Source organism: Neolamprologus brichardi, chromosome 14, assembly GCF_056152115.1.
Source record: "Neolamprologus brichardi isolate AB-2024 chromosome 14, ASM5615211v1, whole genome shotgun sequence".
Classification (NCBI taxonomy): Eukaryota; Metazoa; Chordata; class Actinopteri; order Cichliformes; family Cichlidae; genus Neolamprologus; species Neolamprologus brichardi.
The window spans coordinates 18,761,746-18,777,243 of NC_142117.1; the positions used below are offsets into that span (position 1 = coordinate 18,761,746).

Consider the following 15,498-nt stretch of genomic DNA (forward strand, 5'->3'; position numbering starts at 1 on the left):
TTGTGGTAGTCTTCACAATGTTCCCTTTGTTTATCTGCAGAAGTGGACAAGTGTGTGTTTGATTCTGTTTTATTTGATATTCTTTCCTCAAGAGAGAGATAAACAAGAGTATGATCCTGGAAAACATGAATATTTTTAGAGCTTGGCCAGAGTGTTGAATGGAAATATGAAAACAATGATAGGGAGGCGTAAAGTCTTTTTTGTGTCTAATGTGTTCAGATCTCACTTATAATTAGTAAGAAATATAAATTCTTACAAGGAATTTTATTTCTTAACTTTTTCCCTGTTGGCTACAAACAATTTTATGATTTTATTTTTTGATATTAATATATGATCCTAAAACTGACCTTACATCAAATTTGCAAGTAGACTGATTCTGTATTTAAAATCTGTTTTTAGATTTATTCTTTAGTTTCTCTCAGACTGTTACTGGGAGACACCGCTGAGGTTGCAGCTGAAAGAATAAGCAATATAACTGCCTCTTAAACACTAATGGAATCAGATGCTCATTATAATCCATCAGTTTCTCCCGTGTCTTAATAATAGAGTTCTGATGCTGAGAAGTCGGTTAACTTATACAGGTAGCATTTTTGCTAGCTTTCTTTCCTAGCCTCAAATAGGCCAAAATATTAATAATATAGCAGTTTTCTCCAGTCTTACTGACTCACACACTCATAGAGCACTTTTAACTACTGTACAGTGCTTTTCCTCTTATATTGCTGCTTTGTCTGGAGCAGCTGTGTTGATTTCAGTCTGTATTATGTGTTTTACTACTCCAACCATCCATCCATCCATCCATTTTCTTTCACTTGTCCGGGTCCAGGCCATGGGGACGTCCAAACCTCCTCGCCCCAGCCATCTCCTCCAACTTTGCTTTCATGATTAACTCTCTCGTACCAATGTACCCTGCCTGGGATACATTTACCGGGGCCCCTCCCTGGAGCCGGCCCTTTGCGCATGGGCCCCAGCCCAAAATAACAACATAAGCCTGGCCACCTGTTGGCCTTACACTTCCAGGAGTCGCTGTAAAGGTTGGGTGCAATGTATGTTGTGCAGCGGGGGCCATGGTGGTCCAATCTCCTGTTATTGAGGCTAACTATTGGGACATGGAATATCACCTCTCTGGTGGGGAAGGAGACTGATATAGTTGAGATATAGCTGGGCTCACCTCAATGCACATCTTGGGCTCTGGAACCAGTCTCATGGAGAGGGGATGGACTCTGTGCCAGTCTGCAAATTCCCTCAGTGAGAGGTTGCAGGGAAGATGGGTATTCTTGCATCTCCTCGACTTGCTACCTGAACTATGGGGATTTTTCCTGTGGATGAGAGGATTATTTCCCTGCACCATCAGGCCGGGGAATGAGTTCTGACTATTGTGTGCTTATGCAGCCTTCTTGGAGTCTAATAGCTTCATATTTTGCTAATATTATAATTTAATCTTTCTTAGTGAAATCAGCAGCTCTGCCGAAAGTAATTATCCATGTTTGTGATTGGTCAGATGCTGCCAACACTACCTCTTTCATCTAAACCCGTAGAGGAAACCCTGAGCTAACTTTTGATGAGTCGATATGAAATTAGTTGAGCATTGTGTATTATCCTGACTGAAGATGTTGGGGTAAGCGCATGCAGATATAAAGATGTTAAACTTATTTCATAGCACAGGCTCAGGACCAATGCATGTGCACTTGAAATTTACTTTGACTCTGCAAGTAGTTTTCATCTGTAGTTGCTTGATAGCCATCCAAAAGTAGTACACAAAGCACTGTTAACACAGGCATGTGGTATAAAAGAAAAAAGCAGTTCATTAACAAATTCACATCATGTATGTTTGTATTCTGTGTCCAGGCCAAGCCTTGTCATTCTCTGAAGACAGCATAGATCAGCAGTTACCAGATACACAGTGTGGAGCTTCACATCGAGAGTTTCATGTTGCCTCGTGCAGATTGCTCCATCCCTTCAAAACAGGGGTCCTGATCAACCGCTGGCAGCCATACAGTGACCAGGACATGACTGGCAGTGTTCCTATCTGCAGTCACTGCCAACTCTGTTTGTTGCACAGGCCGAGCCAAATACATCGCTGCCAAGATTTGAACCTGGGTGAAAGCACGTTTATTTTAGCCTTATTTCCTCACAACATGAAGGATCAGGGTGCAAATCCCTCTGGGGATTTTTGCTCTCACCATCCTGTCCCCGTTAAACAAAGCAAGGTCCGTGTTCACATATCCAATTCAGAGTAATTATTTGAACAGTTAGCAAGTATGTGGGAGCACTTTACGTTGTGCAGAGAATTGCAGAATTCAACTTTACAGTTAGCCCTACATTTAAGATCATTGATCATCATCTTTTAAATAATCATTTATAATAATAATTGTGTTTTTTGTTTGGCTGCAATACATGCAAATCAATAACAGAACCATCAGCAGGTCTGGCAGATCACGTTGTTTACTTTGGGATGAGATGCTTCGTCTTATCGCCACCTTCCGCATGAGGCTTGTTATCTGAGTATAGAAATGACTTCTTCTAGAGTTTCTGGCTTTTCTGTTTTTGAAGCTTACGAGTTTGTAACTTATGATGAATTCAAGTGAAAATGTCCTAAAGAGCATATGTAAAAGTTATTTTTTTGTTGCATATAAGTAACATTCTTGTCATCCACCCTTAATCCTTTCTGCATTCCACTGCTAATGTAATGTACAGGGTGGGCCATTTATATGGATACGCCGTAATAACATGGGAATGGTTGGTGGTATTAAAGTCCTGTTTGTGGCACATTGTGAGGAGGCAAACTCCTCAAGATGGGTGGTGACCATGGTGGCCATTTAGAAGTCGGCCATCTTGGATACAACTTTTGTTTTTTCAATAGGAAGAGGGCCATGTGACACACCAAACTTATTGGTAATGTCACAAGAAAAACAATGGTGTGCTTGGTTTCAATGTAACTTTATTCTTTCATGAGTTATTTACAAGTTTCTGACCACTTATAAAATGTGTTCAATGTGCTGCCCATTGTGTTGGATTGTCAATGCAACCCTCTTCTCCCACTCTTCACACACTTATAGCAACAATGCAGGAGAAATGCCAGCACAGGCATCCAGTATCTGTAGTTTCAGGTGCTGCACATCTCGTATCTTCACAACATAGACAATTGCCTTCAGATGACCCCAAAGATAAAAGTCTAAGGGGGTCAGATCGGGAGACCTTGGGGGCCATTCAAGTGGCCCACGACGACCAATCCACTTTCCAGGAAACTGTTCATCTAGGAATGCTCGGGCCTGGCACCCATAATGTGGTGGTGCACCATCTTGCTGGAAAAACTCAGGGAACGTGCCAGCTTCAGTGCATAAAGAGGGAAACACATCATCATGTAGCAATTTCAAATATCCAGTGGCCTTGAGGTTTCCATTGATGAAGAATGGACCCACTATCGTTGTACTCCATATACCACACCAAACCATCACTTTTGTTGTTCCAACAGTCTTGGAGGGATCCATCCAATGTGGGTTAGTGTCAGACCAATAGCAGTGGTTTTGTTTGTTAACTTCACCATTCACATAAAAGTTTGCCTCATCACTGAACAAAATCTTCTGCGTGAACTGAGGGTCCTGTTCCAATTTTTGTTTTGCCCATTCTGCAAATTCTGTGCGCCAATCTGGGTCATCCTCGTTGAGATGCTGCAGTAGCTGGAGTTTGTAAGGGCGCCATTTGTGAGTAGCTAATATCTGCCAAAGGGATGTTCGACTAATGCCACTCTCCAGTGACATGTGGCGAGTGCTACGCTGTGGGCTCTTGCTGAATGAAGCTAGGACAGCCACTGATGTTTCTTCATTAGTGACAGTTTTCTTGCGTCAACATTTTGGCAAATACAACACTGAACCAGTTTCACAAAACTTAGCAAGCAGTTTGCTAACTGTAGCATGGGAGATGGGTGGTCTCGTAGGGTGTCTTGCATTGAAATCTGCTGCAATGACCCGGTTACTGCGTTCACCAGACATCAACACAATTTCTATCCGCTCCTCACGTGTTAACCTCTTCGACATGTCAATGGCTGTGAACAAAGAGAAACTTGTAAATAACTCATGAAAGAATAAAGTTACGTTGAAACTAAGCACACCATTGTTTTCTTGTGACATTACCAATAAGTTTGATGTGTCACATGGCCCTCTTCTTATTGAAAAAGCAAAGGTTGTATCCAAGATGGCCGACTTTTAAATGGCCACCATGGTCACCACCCATCTTGAGGAGTTTGCCCCCTCACATATACTAATGTGCCACAAACAGGACTTTAATGCCACCAACCATTCCCATGTTATTGCGGCATATCCATATAAATGGCCCACCCTGTAGAACACACTGCTGGGTTTTCTACAGCTGACACAGGTGCTTTTAAAAAGCTGGACCCCATATGGTGTCAATTATTAAAATTTTCCCTGAAGATGCAGCTTAAAATAAGCACAAGGATAGGTGTGATAGTACATGTTCACGTCAGGGTGTTGTTGCCACTTCACAGCTTTCAAAAGAAGATGAACATGCTATAATTGGCAGGTGTTATCCCTGTACAGCAGTCTTCTACAACCATGTATACACTCAGCTGTGGCTAATTGAACAAAAACTAATTGCAGGTTTTCATGGAGGTACCAAAAACTGCAGTTCTTGGAGGTTCTTGAGGCTGGTGAGTAAAGCGAGTCAATCCCCATAGACTGCAGTGTTACAATGCCCACATGACAAGCATTAAAGACATGTAGTCTGTACAAAAATGATTGCACTAACTAAAGCTATCAACCTTTTAATGACTCATCCATTCAGGTGCTGCTAAGACTTAAAGTTGCAACGACTCTGTGACTGGCAGCTGTACCTGACAGCTGTCTGCTAAGTTTTATGTCTGTTATGAGCCAGTGAACAACCAGGTTTGCTGTGTGGGATTATGTGACAAAAAATCAAAGCCCGCTGTGAGTCACAGGCCAAGAGGTCAGAGCACCAGTTTTGATAGAGAAGTTATTAGCTTATTTAACATTCACTAGCAGGTATGTGCGACTGTGCATAAATGCTAATGAATCTATGGATACAACTTCCTATCCTTGTAAATATGATCACTCTTAGCTCCTTAGAAAACAACAGGGTGGTGGCCAAAATCAATTGGTAATATCATGCTGATGGTGTCCATCCTTTACATACGGTCCGATTTAAAATAAACTGTAAATTTTGCAATGCGGTTGCAAAATTTGCTTCTATTACAGAAATAGTTCACTGGCATGTTTTTGAAAGTATTTAAAGTTGACTCTGTGTTCATTTTAGATAAGAAAAGGTTAGTTTAAAAGATTATTGGGATTTTCCAGAGGCGCTGAGTCACACTTGACTCTCCTGATTTGCATAAAGACATAATGATTATGCAAATGAGGAGCTGGGCAATACATTTTATGCCAGAGCATATTGGATAGCTTGTTACAATGAGGAGATGCATGGATATGATTGATCCTGTGAACATAATGGTGACTAGTGATTAGGGTAAGTTCCCAACTAAATGAATGAGAGTCAAAGTAATGTCCTCTCAAGCTCCAAAAACACAGCAGAGTGTGTGTGTGTGTGTGTGTGTGTGTGTGTGTGTGTGTGTGTGTGTGTGTGTGTGTGTGTACGTGCACCGGATAATTCAGGTAATTGAATAGGCTGCGAGAATCAAGTGTGCCATGAGGTTCCTGCCAGAATGAACTCTTATAAGTAATACCTACACACACCTGTGCACACGCACACACACACTCACACACAGCAGTGAATCACTTTTATCAAATTTGAGTGTATCCTGCGCCTTGGGGCTTGTGTTATTTGTTTTTTCCTGTACCCTCCTCGCTCTCCTTTTTTCTCTGTAATTCCCTGTTCTCTTCCAATATCATGCAACTATAAACGTAATTTCTCAAACCTGACTTCTCGAGAACTGAAAAAAGAAAGTCTGATATTTGTTTTTTGGCTCCATTCTTTTAGAAGCCATGTGTGAAACTTTTAATGCATTCCACCGCCATAAAGTCTAGAGAGCACCAAGCACCATAAAATGTCCCAATAAAGAAAAAAATCGGTGTCTTTTCACTAACTGCTGTAATATGGTACCACTCAGAATACACAGTACTCTTTCTTTGCAGTATATCAGAAAGAGCTGCAGTTGCATCGCAAGCAGACACCTCCAGTTTCCCACCTTTTGAAGCAACACAGTGTACAGAAAGACACAGACCTGAATTCTTGCCTTGCACTTTAAGTAAATCATTTATTTAATGGGACAGTTTGGATGTGAGAATGTCATTTTTATTGGACTATTTTAAATGCGCAAGTGAAGACCCGCGAGCAGGACTGTCCTTTTTTCTCCCTATGTCTGCAGATTCCTCACATAAAGTCTCTCTCCATTATTCAAAAGAAATATCTAATATTCATACCTAAATGAAAGCTGTTCTATAATGTAGTGTGAAAGAGGGGAAAGAGACAAGGGACAAGGAGGAAGAGCTGCAGGTCGCGAGTGTTTGTATGTGTGTGCGTATAAGTAAAAAGGGTAATTAGAGGAATCAGTCAAAGGGAAGAAAAACTGTGCAATGTTTTCCAAAGTGGTCAAAGGACAATCCTCACCCACGTTTTGGGCAACAAAGTAAAACAACCACATGTTACTCTGTGAGAGATATAAGTGGCTGAAGACTAAATACTCACAAAGAAGCTGTTTTGTTTTCTTGGAAGTTGTCTGGAGAAAAAGAGATAATTTCTTTTTTTTTTTTTTTTTTAAAGAAAGGACAGATTGACAGCGCTCCTCCCATTCATCTCTGCTGCATGTCAGTTCACACTGTGTGTGATGTAGGGCAACGCTGTCTCGCTACAGCGTGTCTCAGTTAAGGGTCATATTCTCACCATTCTTTCCTACACGCCTCAATGACTTCATCAGCCATCCTCCACCTCCTCATCATCTGCCCATGTGTCGCTTTTTCTCAAACGCTCACTTCTGTCTTAAGGCCTTTTTTTTTCTGTCTTCGTGAGTCTTCTCCTCTCCGTCAATTCCCATCGGTTTGCCCCCTCAAATCTTCCTGTCTGGCGCTGTCTGTCTTTGTCAAGTGTATTTCTCTTCTCACTGAAATCTGTTTGTCGCTTAATCAGTTCACCCAACTCTTTCCATCCCAGCTACTGTTCAGGCTAATTAAGCACAATTCAACCTCCTCCCTAGATTAAATCTAAATCGTGCTTTCGACTCAACTTTAAGTCTTGATAGACAAAAACGCACTCGGTGTTGACAAGTTTAACAGCACTGCAGCTCGTATGAACACAAAAATGTTAAAAAGCAAGCTTTTAAAATGACCATGTACTCTCTAATGCTAGCTTTGTCAGGGCAATAAACCAAAACAAGCTTAAAGACACTCAACATTTCAGTAGTGCTGAAGGGCCACTATGAGCAATACTTTTACAATTTAATTCAGCCATTTGATTGACCTTTAAACTAGAAAAATATGGGTGATTGTAATGTGACTAAACATTACACATTACACAAACACATGGAATGAATAACTTAAAGTCTTGGGAAATAAGGAGGGAGAGCAGCAGTTTAATCTGTAACATTGCCTCTGCTTTTGTCAGACTCCTCAGATCTTCCAGATTAAATCATCTAGGATTACCACCAGTCAGCTGAGAAGGATATATATATATATATATATATATATATATATATATATATATATATATATATATATATATATATATAAATCAGTTAGAGCACAAGCACAGGGAGGTATTATGGTCGTAAGATACTAACTCTATTATTAATAAATCACAAAAAAAGATTGAAAATTGACAGCCTCCTTACCATTGCTTCCAGAAGTACACTTAAACGCCATTAGAGAAAGGGAGATGAAAAAAGGAATATAAAATATACAAGAAGTGGCAGGAGACCAATATCATAACAGAGGTTTGAATGAAGGTCCTTGAATGTTTCCCTCCAGGTTTAATTTCCTGGTTTCTTAGTTAACCGCTGGGTGATCCTGATGCTGTGAGAAAGACAGAAATCATTACGCCACAGAGAGGGGAGACTGAGTCACATAAGAAGGAAATAACAGAAAGACCGCGTGAAACACACCTCGATCTAAAGGAAAGTGCTAAACGAGTGTGAGTGAGTGGAGTAGAGACTGAGTGGAGGGTTAAGGCACAGATGAGGAAGCAGAGAATCAGGTCAAGAATGAGAAAGCCTCACTACTGGGGCTGCACGACAGTCATTTAAATGTATGCATGTTTAAGAAAAAATGAAAATAGCCCGAGGGCAGCCTAATCTGTAAGACAAAGTGAGTTGACATTTTGTGTGTGTTTGCCCACAAGGAAAAGATAAGAAGCTGCTGACAGGCTCGAAAATAGCCGTGTAGGAATGATGGGCTCAAACAAACAACATGCCCCGTCTCTCTCTGACCTTCACTCTCTCTCTTTTCTGATTGATCTGCCTTTCCCTACAGTCTCTCTCTGTTTACTTCACTTTTTTAAAGCTTAATCTTAATTCTGGTCACTCTTGTTTATCTCGCTCTATGTTTCATATTCAGTCTTTTCCGTGTCCATAGGGACTCAGAGCAGTGTACTTTGTTGGATTTTTTTCTCTCTCTCTTTGGGTAACTCAAAAACTACTCAGTTATGGATGGATGTATGGTGGATGGATGGACAAATGTCTGGCTGTTTGTACTGGGATGTGACTGTCGGGCTGTATAAGGGGAGACTGCTGTTTAACGATAAGAGCACAGGAAGGGTTGCCACAGCAACAACTGGGACAGGAAACAGCCTTAAGATATGTAAAAAAGACTTGGATAAAATGGGAAGAGTAGCAGTATTACGACTTGAAACAGCGAACTCTTTTCTACAGATGAATCCAGCAAACAGTGTGCATGTTTAGCCTTGTAGTGGCAGTGACAGTGCCATGGGTCACATTAGCTGGTAGCCCTTGTTACTGATGACCTAAGCATTCTACTTTGTTGTTGTGAGGTTGACCTGTATAACATCACACACAGCCGATTCGCTTTAATCTGCTCTGTGTGATTACCACGGCACCTAATAAGGCTCATAGCCCACTAATGTTACACTATAATACCAAAAGTAATCTCTCACCCATCAAAATCATTGAATTCAGGTGTTCCAGTCACTTTCATGTCCACATGTGTATAAAATCAGACTGCTTCTACAATCATTTGTGAAAGAATGGGTCGCTCTCTGGAGCTCAGTGAATTCCAGCGTGGTACAGTGATAGGACGCCACCTGTGCAAGTTCAGTTGTGAAATTAAATACTAAGTATTCCACAGTAATCTGTTAGTGGTATTATAACAAAGTGGAAGCGATAAGGAACAACAGGAACTTAACTACAAAGTGGTGGGCCATGTAAAAGCTGACACAGTGTCTGACTGCATTGTGCCAACTGCAAAGTTCAGTTTGGGAACGGCCCCTTCCTGTTTCTACATGACTGTGCACAACTGCACAAAGCAAGTTTGGTGTGGACGAATTGGCCGGACCAGAGACCTGACCTCAAACTGAAGCGTGACCTGCGTTTGCAGAACGCGCTTCAGTTTAACAGCAGCTGTTTAACGATCCTCAGCTGGGAATGATGATAGCAAAGAAATTAGTCATGAAGAGACTGCTAAGAGGTCAGGCAGCAAAAACAGTCTTGGAGGTTTTGGTCATAACATTTCCTTTTAGCGCATTAATCCTGCATGATGAAAGATTATGCTCACCTGGCGTGTTTACCATGATTCAGGTAGTAGCATAGAGAGGACGGCAGCGGTTCAATTCTCAAGCTTCTATAGTTCACATGACAAATGGTTTTTGGTTAAACTACCACTGTGATAGATGTTTAAAAATAATAACACTTAAAGCAATGTGTGAATGTGCCTTTTAATATAGACGTTTGAGCAGCATTAGATTTGGTTTCCTCAACATCTTTTTAATATTTTCTGAAGTTCATGTTGACTTCCTGGTTAGTTCTAATTAATACTTGTTATGATAGTAGCAAACTAAAGTAAACTAACATGTCCATAATGTAACTGTGAGCATATTATGTTGGAAAAACAACCACACAGACAACATTGCAAAATAATTTGTGCCAGCGTTACGAGAAGTGTTGATGAAACTGATGCAGTTAAATTACAAAATGCATTATTATGACAAAATATGCATCATTGTGTATTCAACGTAACATCTGTCCCTCAGCTACAGGAAATAAAGCAGCAATGAAGAGATTTTGTTTTTCTATTTTTATTTTTCCCCAGAGTGAATGACGAAGCGGGAAAAAAAATAAAAGCTCAGTCCGATTATCCAGCTGTCCAAATCTTTCCCAAGTTGCTGGACTGCAGCTGAATCACCGGCTCAGAGCAAAGTGGAGGCGGCCCGGAAAAGTGATTGTGGAAAACTAATAAACACTCGATCGGCTCAATTATTTATCCCCTCCTGAACCTACTAGTGTTACATTGTTCTTAAAAATTGCATTTGCGGTTTCAGTGGTGACCTGTGTGACCTGTGTCCTGTGTGTAAGAAGGTATCTGACAGCTTCTTCTTATGTTTGCGTTTGCTCTTTGCAGTTCTCAGTGTTTCTCTACATCGGGTGTGAGGTATCCACTAAAAAACAAAGAACAAACAAAAAAAAAACTGCCACAGATTTGCCATTGCTTTGCACAGGTGATCAAACAAGTCATTGTTCCATAGCATATCAAACCTGGGCAAAGACCTGATAAAATCATTTTTTGGCTGGGGAAAAATAACAAAACACAAAGCATTCCAGCCAATAATGCTTGAAATATTTTATTTATCAAAACCAACAGACTGATTTTTTTTTTAATAAAACAACAGAAAAAGACAATAAATTATTTAGGTAAAGCATACAGTTTTGTCTTTAATATATTTCGAATGGAGCAACAGAGGTTGACTTTTGTTCGTTAAAACAGACATCAGCAGCTTTTCTCTGAGTTAAAACTACTTAGCCACCTGTTGAAATTCTGGGAAGGGAAACTGAAACAAATCTCTTTGAAAAGTACGATAATCTCAAATGTTCCCAAAGGCCCTCTGTTTGTGTTTGATCTAAGAAACTAGTTAAAGTTTTACGCTGAGATACATGTGATCTCATATTCAAGAGCTGTAGGAGAAAACAAAACAGCTACATGGAAAAAAGAGCATGTCACTGGTGCATGCAACAGTGGAATGTGCTGATAACAGCAGCAAACTGGCAGACACAGGATGCACACGCTCACATACACACACACACACACACACACACACACACACACACACGGGTGCACAACCACAGGTCCTGCTACTTTTATAATACATCAATTTGCATGTTAAAACTATTCCTTTATTTTATATGCATGGTCCAGAAACTGCAGCAGCCGATGTCCTTTTGCGCTCTAAAAAACAAACCTCACTACTGTTGGTTTTAAAGATTCTGCTTAAGTTGGATTTATTGGAGAAAGTTAACTTGAGTCACTTGTGTTACTTCAACACAAACTATGCATTTAAAAACGTTTTAGCCTAAAATGTTGACCTGGCAAAACACAGTGGCACAGTGGCATGGTAAGAAATAAGGTCCTGGCCATCTAGTCAGGGCCTTTGTATGTGGAGTTTGCATCTTCTTTAAGCGTCTGCGTGGGTTCTGTGAAAGTACTCTGGCCTTTTCCCACAGTCCAAAGACATGGGTCAGGTAACATAACGAGTAGTTTAATGATTTACTTTCTCCTGGTTATAATTAAGTAACGTACTGCATTACTTTTAAGAAGTGTTTTGTGTAATATGTGTAAACATTACTTTTTGAGTAATGACCCCAACACAATGACAACAGTGGGGAAAACTGAAGTTAAATTCATGCTGTGTGTCGGCCACACAGCATGAGTTTAACTTGTAATGTCTCTGATATGCTGATTAGTGATGGTGATGACTCTAAGCAGAGTCAATGAGAACCCAATGAGAATCGATAAGAAAAACAATTTTCTGAGTGTACCAAAAGTCTAACAATGAAATAACACATAGAAATTAAAAAATATATATTAGCGATTCATAGATGATTTGGCTTTTGTTTAAAGAAAAATCATAATTTACGTTTAGATGTTTGTTCTGTAAAGTATCTGTAGTCACTTCTAGTCCCTTCTACATACACCTGTACACTTTTCCAGCAGAGCCTCAGAAATCTGTCATTTTACCTAAACTTACCCAGATTTGTCATCTATTAATAATAATTCAGTGTTACAATGTGAGCGTTTCATTTAATTTCTAGCTTTGCTGCTTTGACTCTCCATTCAACCGACAGCTACACACACACGCACACACAGTCACATGCTGAGCATTCACATCCTTGGATCCGCTGCCAGCTCTTACAGACTGTTGGTAACCCTCCACCCTTTAAACAAAAGGACCTCTTCCTGCGCTGCTACAGGGGGACTGACACGCATACACACACTCAAGTGCTGCTTGTGTTATGAGCAGAGATCAAGAACATCGCTCACGGTAATTCCCACAGATCTCTGCAAACTTACAGGGCAGCGTGTGAGACTGTGACACACACGAGCATTTAGAAAATACAAGAAAAAATTTGAATCTATTATAAAAGCATGGCGCTCCTCTTATCCCGACGTGCTGGTGATCTACAAATAGAAGGCTCGATTTCCCCTTTTCCATCAGCCTCCTCTCCTATAAACTTCCTGTTTCCCTCTCTCTTTCCTCTGCTGTGCGTTCAGGGTCTAAGTGTCGCGGTTTTATCCGCGTTAGCAGAATTCCGCTTAGCAGCTGGAATGCCAGGAATGCTTGGAAAATTGGGCACGGGGCAGGAGCCGGATCTGACATTTTCTTTGATGTGTTCGACTCGGAGGCAGCGAGAGAGAAAGAAAAGAAAGACGCATGAGCTGTGTGGATGGACGGACAGATAACGAGGAGCGTGATATCCAGACAAAGTAGAAGAAGCCTCAGGATCCTGTATAAATAACTACAGTTTTTTGGGTTTTGGAAGCCTGGAGTGGATGTGTGTGCATGTAAATGTGTTAATGTGGAGGGCTGTAGTTAGCCTGGAGGTTGTAGTTCATATCAAGATAAAGTGTTATTTTTGTGTAAACTTCCTTCAACCCATCCCCCCCCCCCTTCTGTTTCACACTCACTCATCTCAGCATGCTCCTGGCAGTTCCCTGAAGTTTCTAGAAACAGTCTTATTTAAAACAAAAAATGCAATAAAACATGTGAAATAAAAGTAAAAGACTTCTTTTCTAGGCCTTAGAGAAAAATTCAGGTTCAGTTCAATCAGGCTGGCCTCCCTTAAAATCCTTTCTTCAAAATGTAAATTTAAGTTTACAACAACGATGTTTTAAAATTTGGGAGGAAAGAAATTGGATTGAGTTTAATGGGGATTTCTTTGGAAGATGTTAACACTCATACCATACATGTAATGTTTAAATGCAGCACGAACAGTGAAGACAGAAATATCAAGTTGCAGGAATGGTAAATAGCAAACATTGGGATGGGAGTTGCGTTTACAGGATTTACAGGTTTGGCCCATAGACAGAGGAAAGGTAAGTCATGACGCGAGCTGCAGTTTACAAGTCAATTGTTACCTTCTTCTTTGCTGCATGTTTGTCAGCGGTGCTATTATTATATGAAGTCCATTGCAAAATAGATAGAAAGGACAACTCGTCTAACAGTTCCAGATGTGCCCGCCTCAGCGAGGGGGCTGGGAGGGACACGCGCACTCACACTGTTCATGATGTGAGAGGAAAATTTCATCAATGACCCAGCGAACCTTTGGACTCTGATGGCGCTGATACCGAATGGGGTCTGGAGCGTACTTCAGCACCTAGAAGAGGCACAGAAGGAAAAAAAATGGTAAGGACGCAGAATGGGAATGAAAATGGGCACAAATTATTTCTTGTTTTCGGTCTCGTTGCCAGACGTTGTTTTGTGTTGTCAAGTGATTGTATTTGTTGAATCCTGTTTGAATATAAAAGAGGAAATATCAAGAGGAAGCACACCAGTTGTGACAAAACACTACAGGAGTTCAACAACAACAAAAAAAAAAGAGGAACTGCTACCTGAGAGGATTTGAATATGTCAGAAAACTTGGCTTTGAAGCAAGTGGGGCAGGTCAAAAATGTAGATTACAAAGTCAATGATGATGGGGTAGTCATGGAAAATCATCTTCTCCTGGCTTTTTGGGAGTTTCTGTTCTCCCTGTTTATTGTAAGTGGCTACACTGAAAATCTGTTCATGTCTTAACCTGTCTTCTTATTTGTGTTCAGAGTCTTTGGGAGCAGGAGCTTTTCCCATTATCAGGTAATAAGAAAAACACAAGTTACCAAAAGAAATGTTTACTGGGAAATACATAGCACTGAAATCATAATTTGATTTAGTCACCATTTGCTGCATTTCCTGTTAATGTAAAAATACAGCAAAGGTACAAACTGTTCCACAAATGATGCAGCAAATTTGTTTTCCAAAGCTCAATGAAAGAGACGCGACCAATGATTAATGTCAGGACTTCCCAGAAGTGAAACGTTAGTGTGAGTAATAACGTGTTTCTAGAGAAGTTAAGTCACTGAAGGAAGCAGCTACAGGTCCGTGATTACCGGCAAGGAGAAGAGTGAACAAAGGACGTCACAGTCTCTGTACCCTACTCTCTCTTAGACACACAAACACACTCATGAGAACCCAAACTGCAGTGGTTCTGTACGCTGCAGTGCAATGTGCCGACACAATACACTTTTTTCCCTTTTCACACACATAGCACCATTACAACCCCAAATCCCACTTTTGTCTAAACTGTCATTGTATGATTTTTAACAGTGAGAGAAAGAGAGACAGTGAGAGAGAGCCCTATGGACTATGTTTCAATAATGATGCTATGCAAGAACAAAGACACAAAGAGATGGAGGGAAGTGACAGAGAAGAATGAATGGCAGGCTTAAAGAACAAGAATGGTGGATTGCAAAGGGATAAATTGAAAATGGGAATTGGGTAGAATGAAAGGATGATGGAAACCCAGAGAGAGAGAGAGGAAGGGAGAGACAGAATGCTTACAATGCATGGAGATATGGAGAGATTAGAAAGAGAAAGACAGAGGCGGCATACAAAGCACTGAGAAGAGAAGTGGGGAGAAAGCGCGAGACTGATGGTGCATTGCTGTTTCATTGTTGATGCAGCCCTCGCTACTACTCGCCCAATTTCTCCCTGCTTGTTCCTCACTCTGCATCTAAATCACTTCCTCTCAGTCCTCTCAGTCCCTCTTTCATTCGCTCACTCTCTTCCTTCCGCAGCATCGTGTACCTAGCACGTAGTGGAACTTTTAAATGTCGTTCTCGTGCTTAAATAAATCTGCTTCACCTTTCTGTAACATTTCTGTAACCAGACTCGCTGCACCATACAAAAAACAAATCTAAATTAATGATTTTTGTAGCCTAATTGATGTTTTTTTGTTTGGATTTGGGAGTGCTGATAAAAAATAATTATAAAAAAAATAAATAATAAAAAGTCCTATTAGTGTATTGCCAGCTCAGC

At 40.6% G+C, this 15,498-nt stretch overlaps 1 protein-coding gene across 2 annotated transcripts in view; it reads right to left on the reverse strand.

Annotated features, from left to right (window-relative positions):
• Window positions 1-10,757: 10,757 nt before the first annotated feature.
• Window positions 10,758-15,498, reverse strand: part of pdgfd (platelet derived growth factor d) — a 53,090-nt gene continuing 48,349 nt past the window's right edge. For both annotated transcript variants that reach the window (XM_006802087.2, XM_087850943.1), the window contains exon 7: window positions 10,758-13,801. In XM_006802087.2, coding sequence (XP_006802150.2) covers window positions 13,667-13,801 — 135 coding nt within the window. In that variant the 3' untranslated portion in view covers window positions 10,758-13,666. The remainder of the gene's footprint in view (window positions 13,802-15,498) is intronic.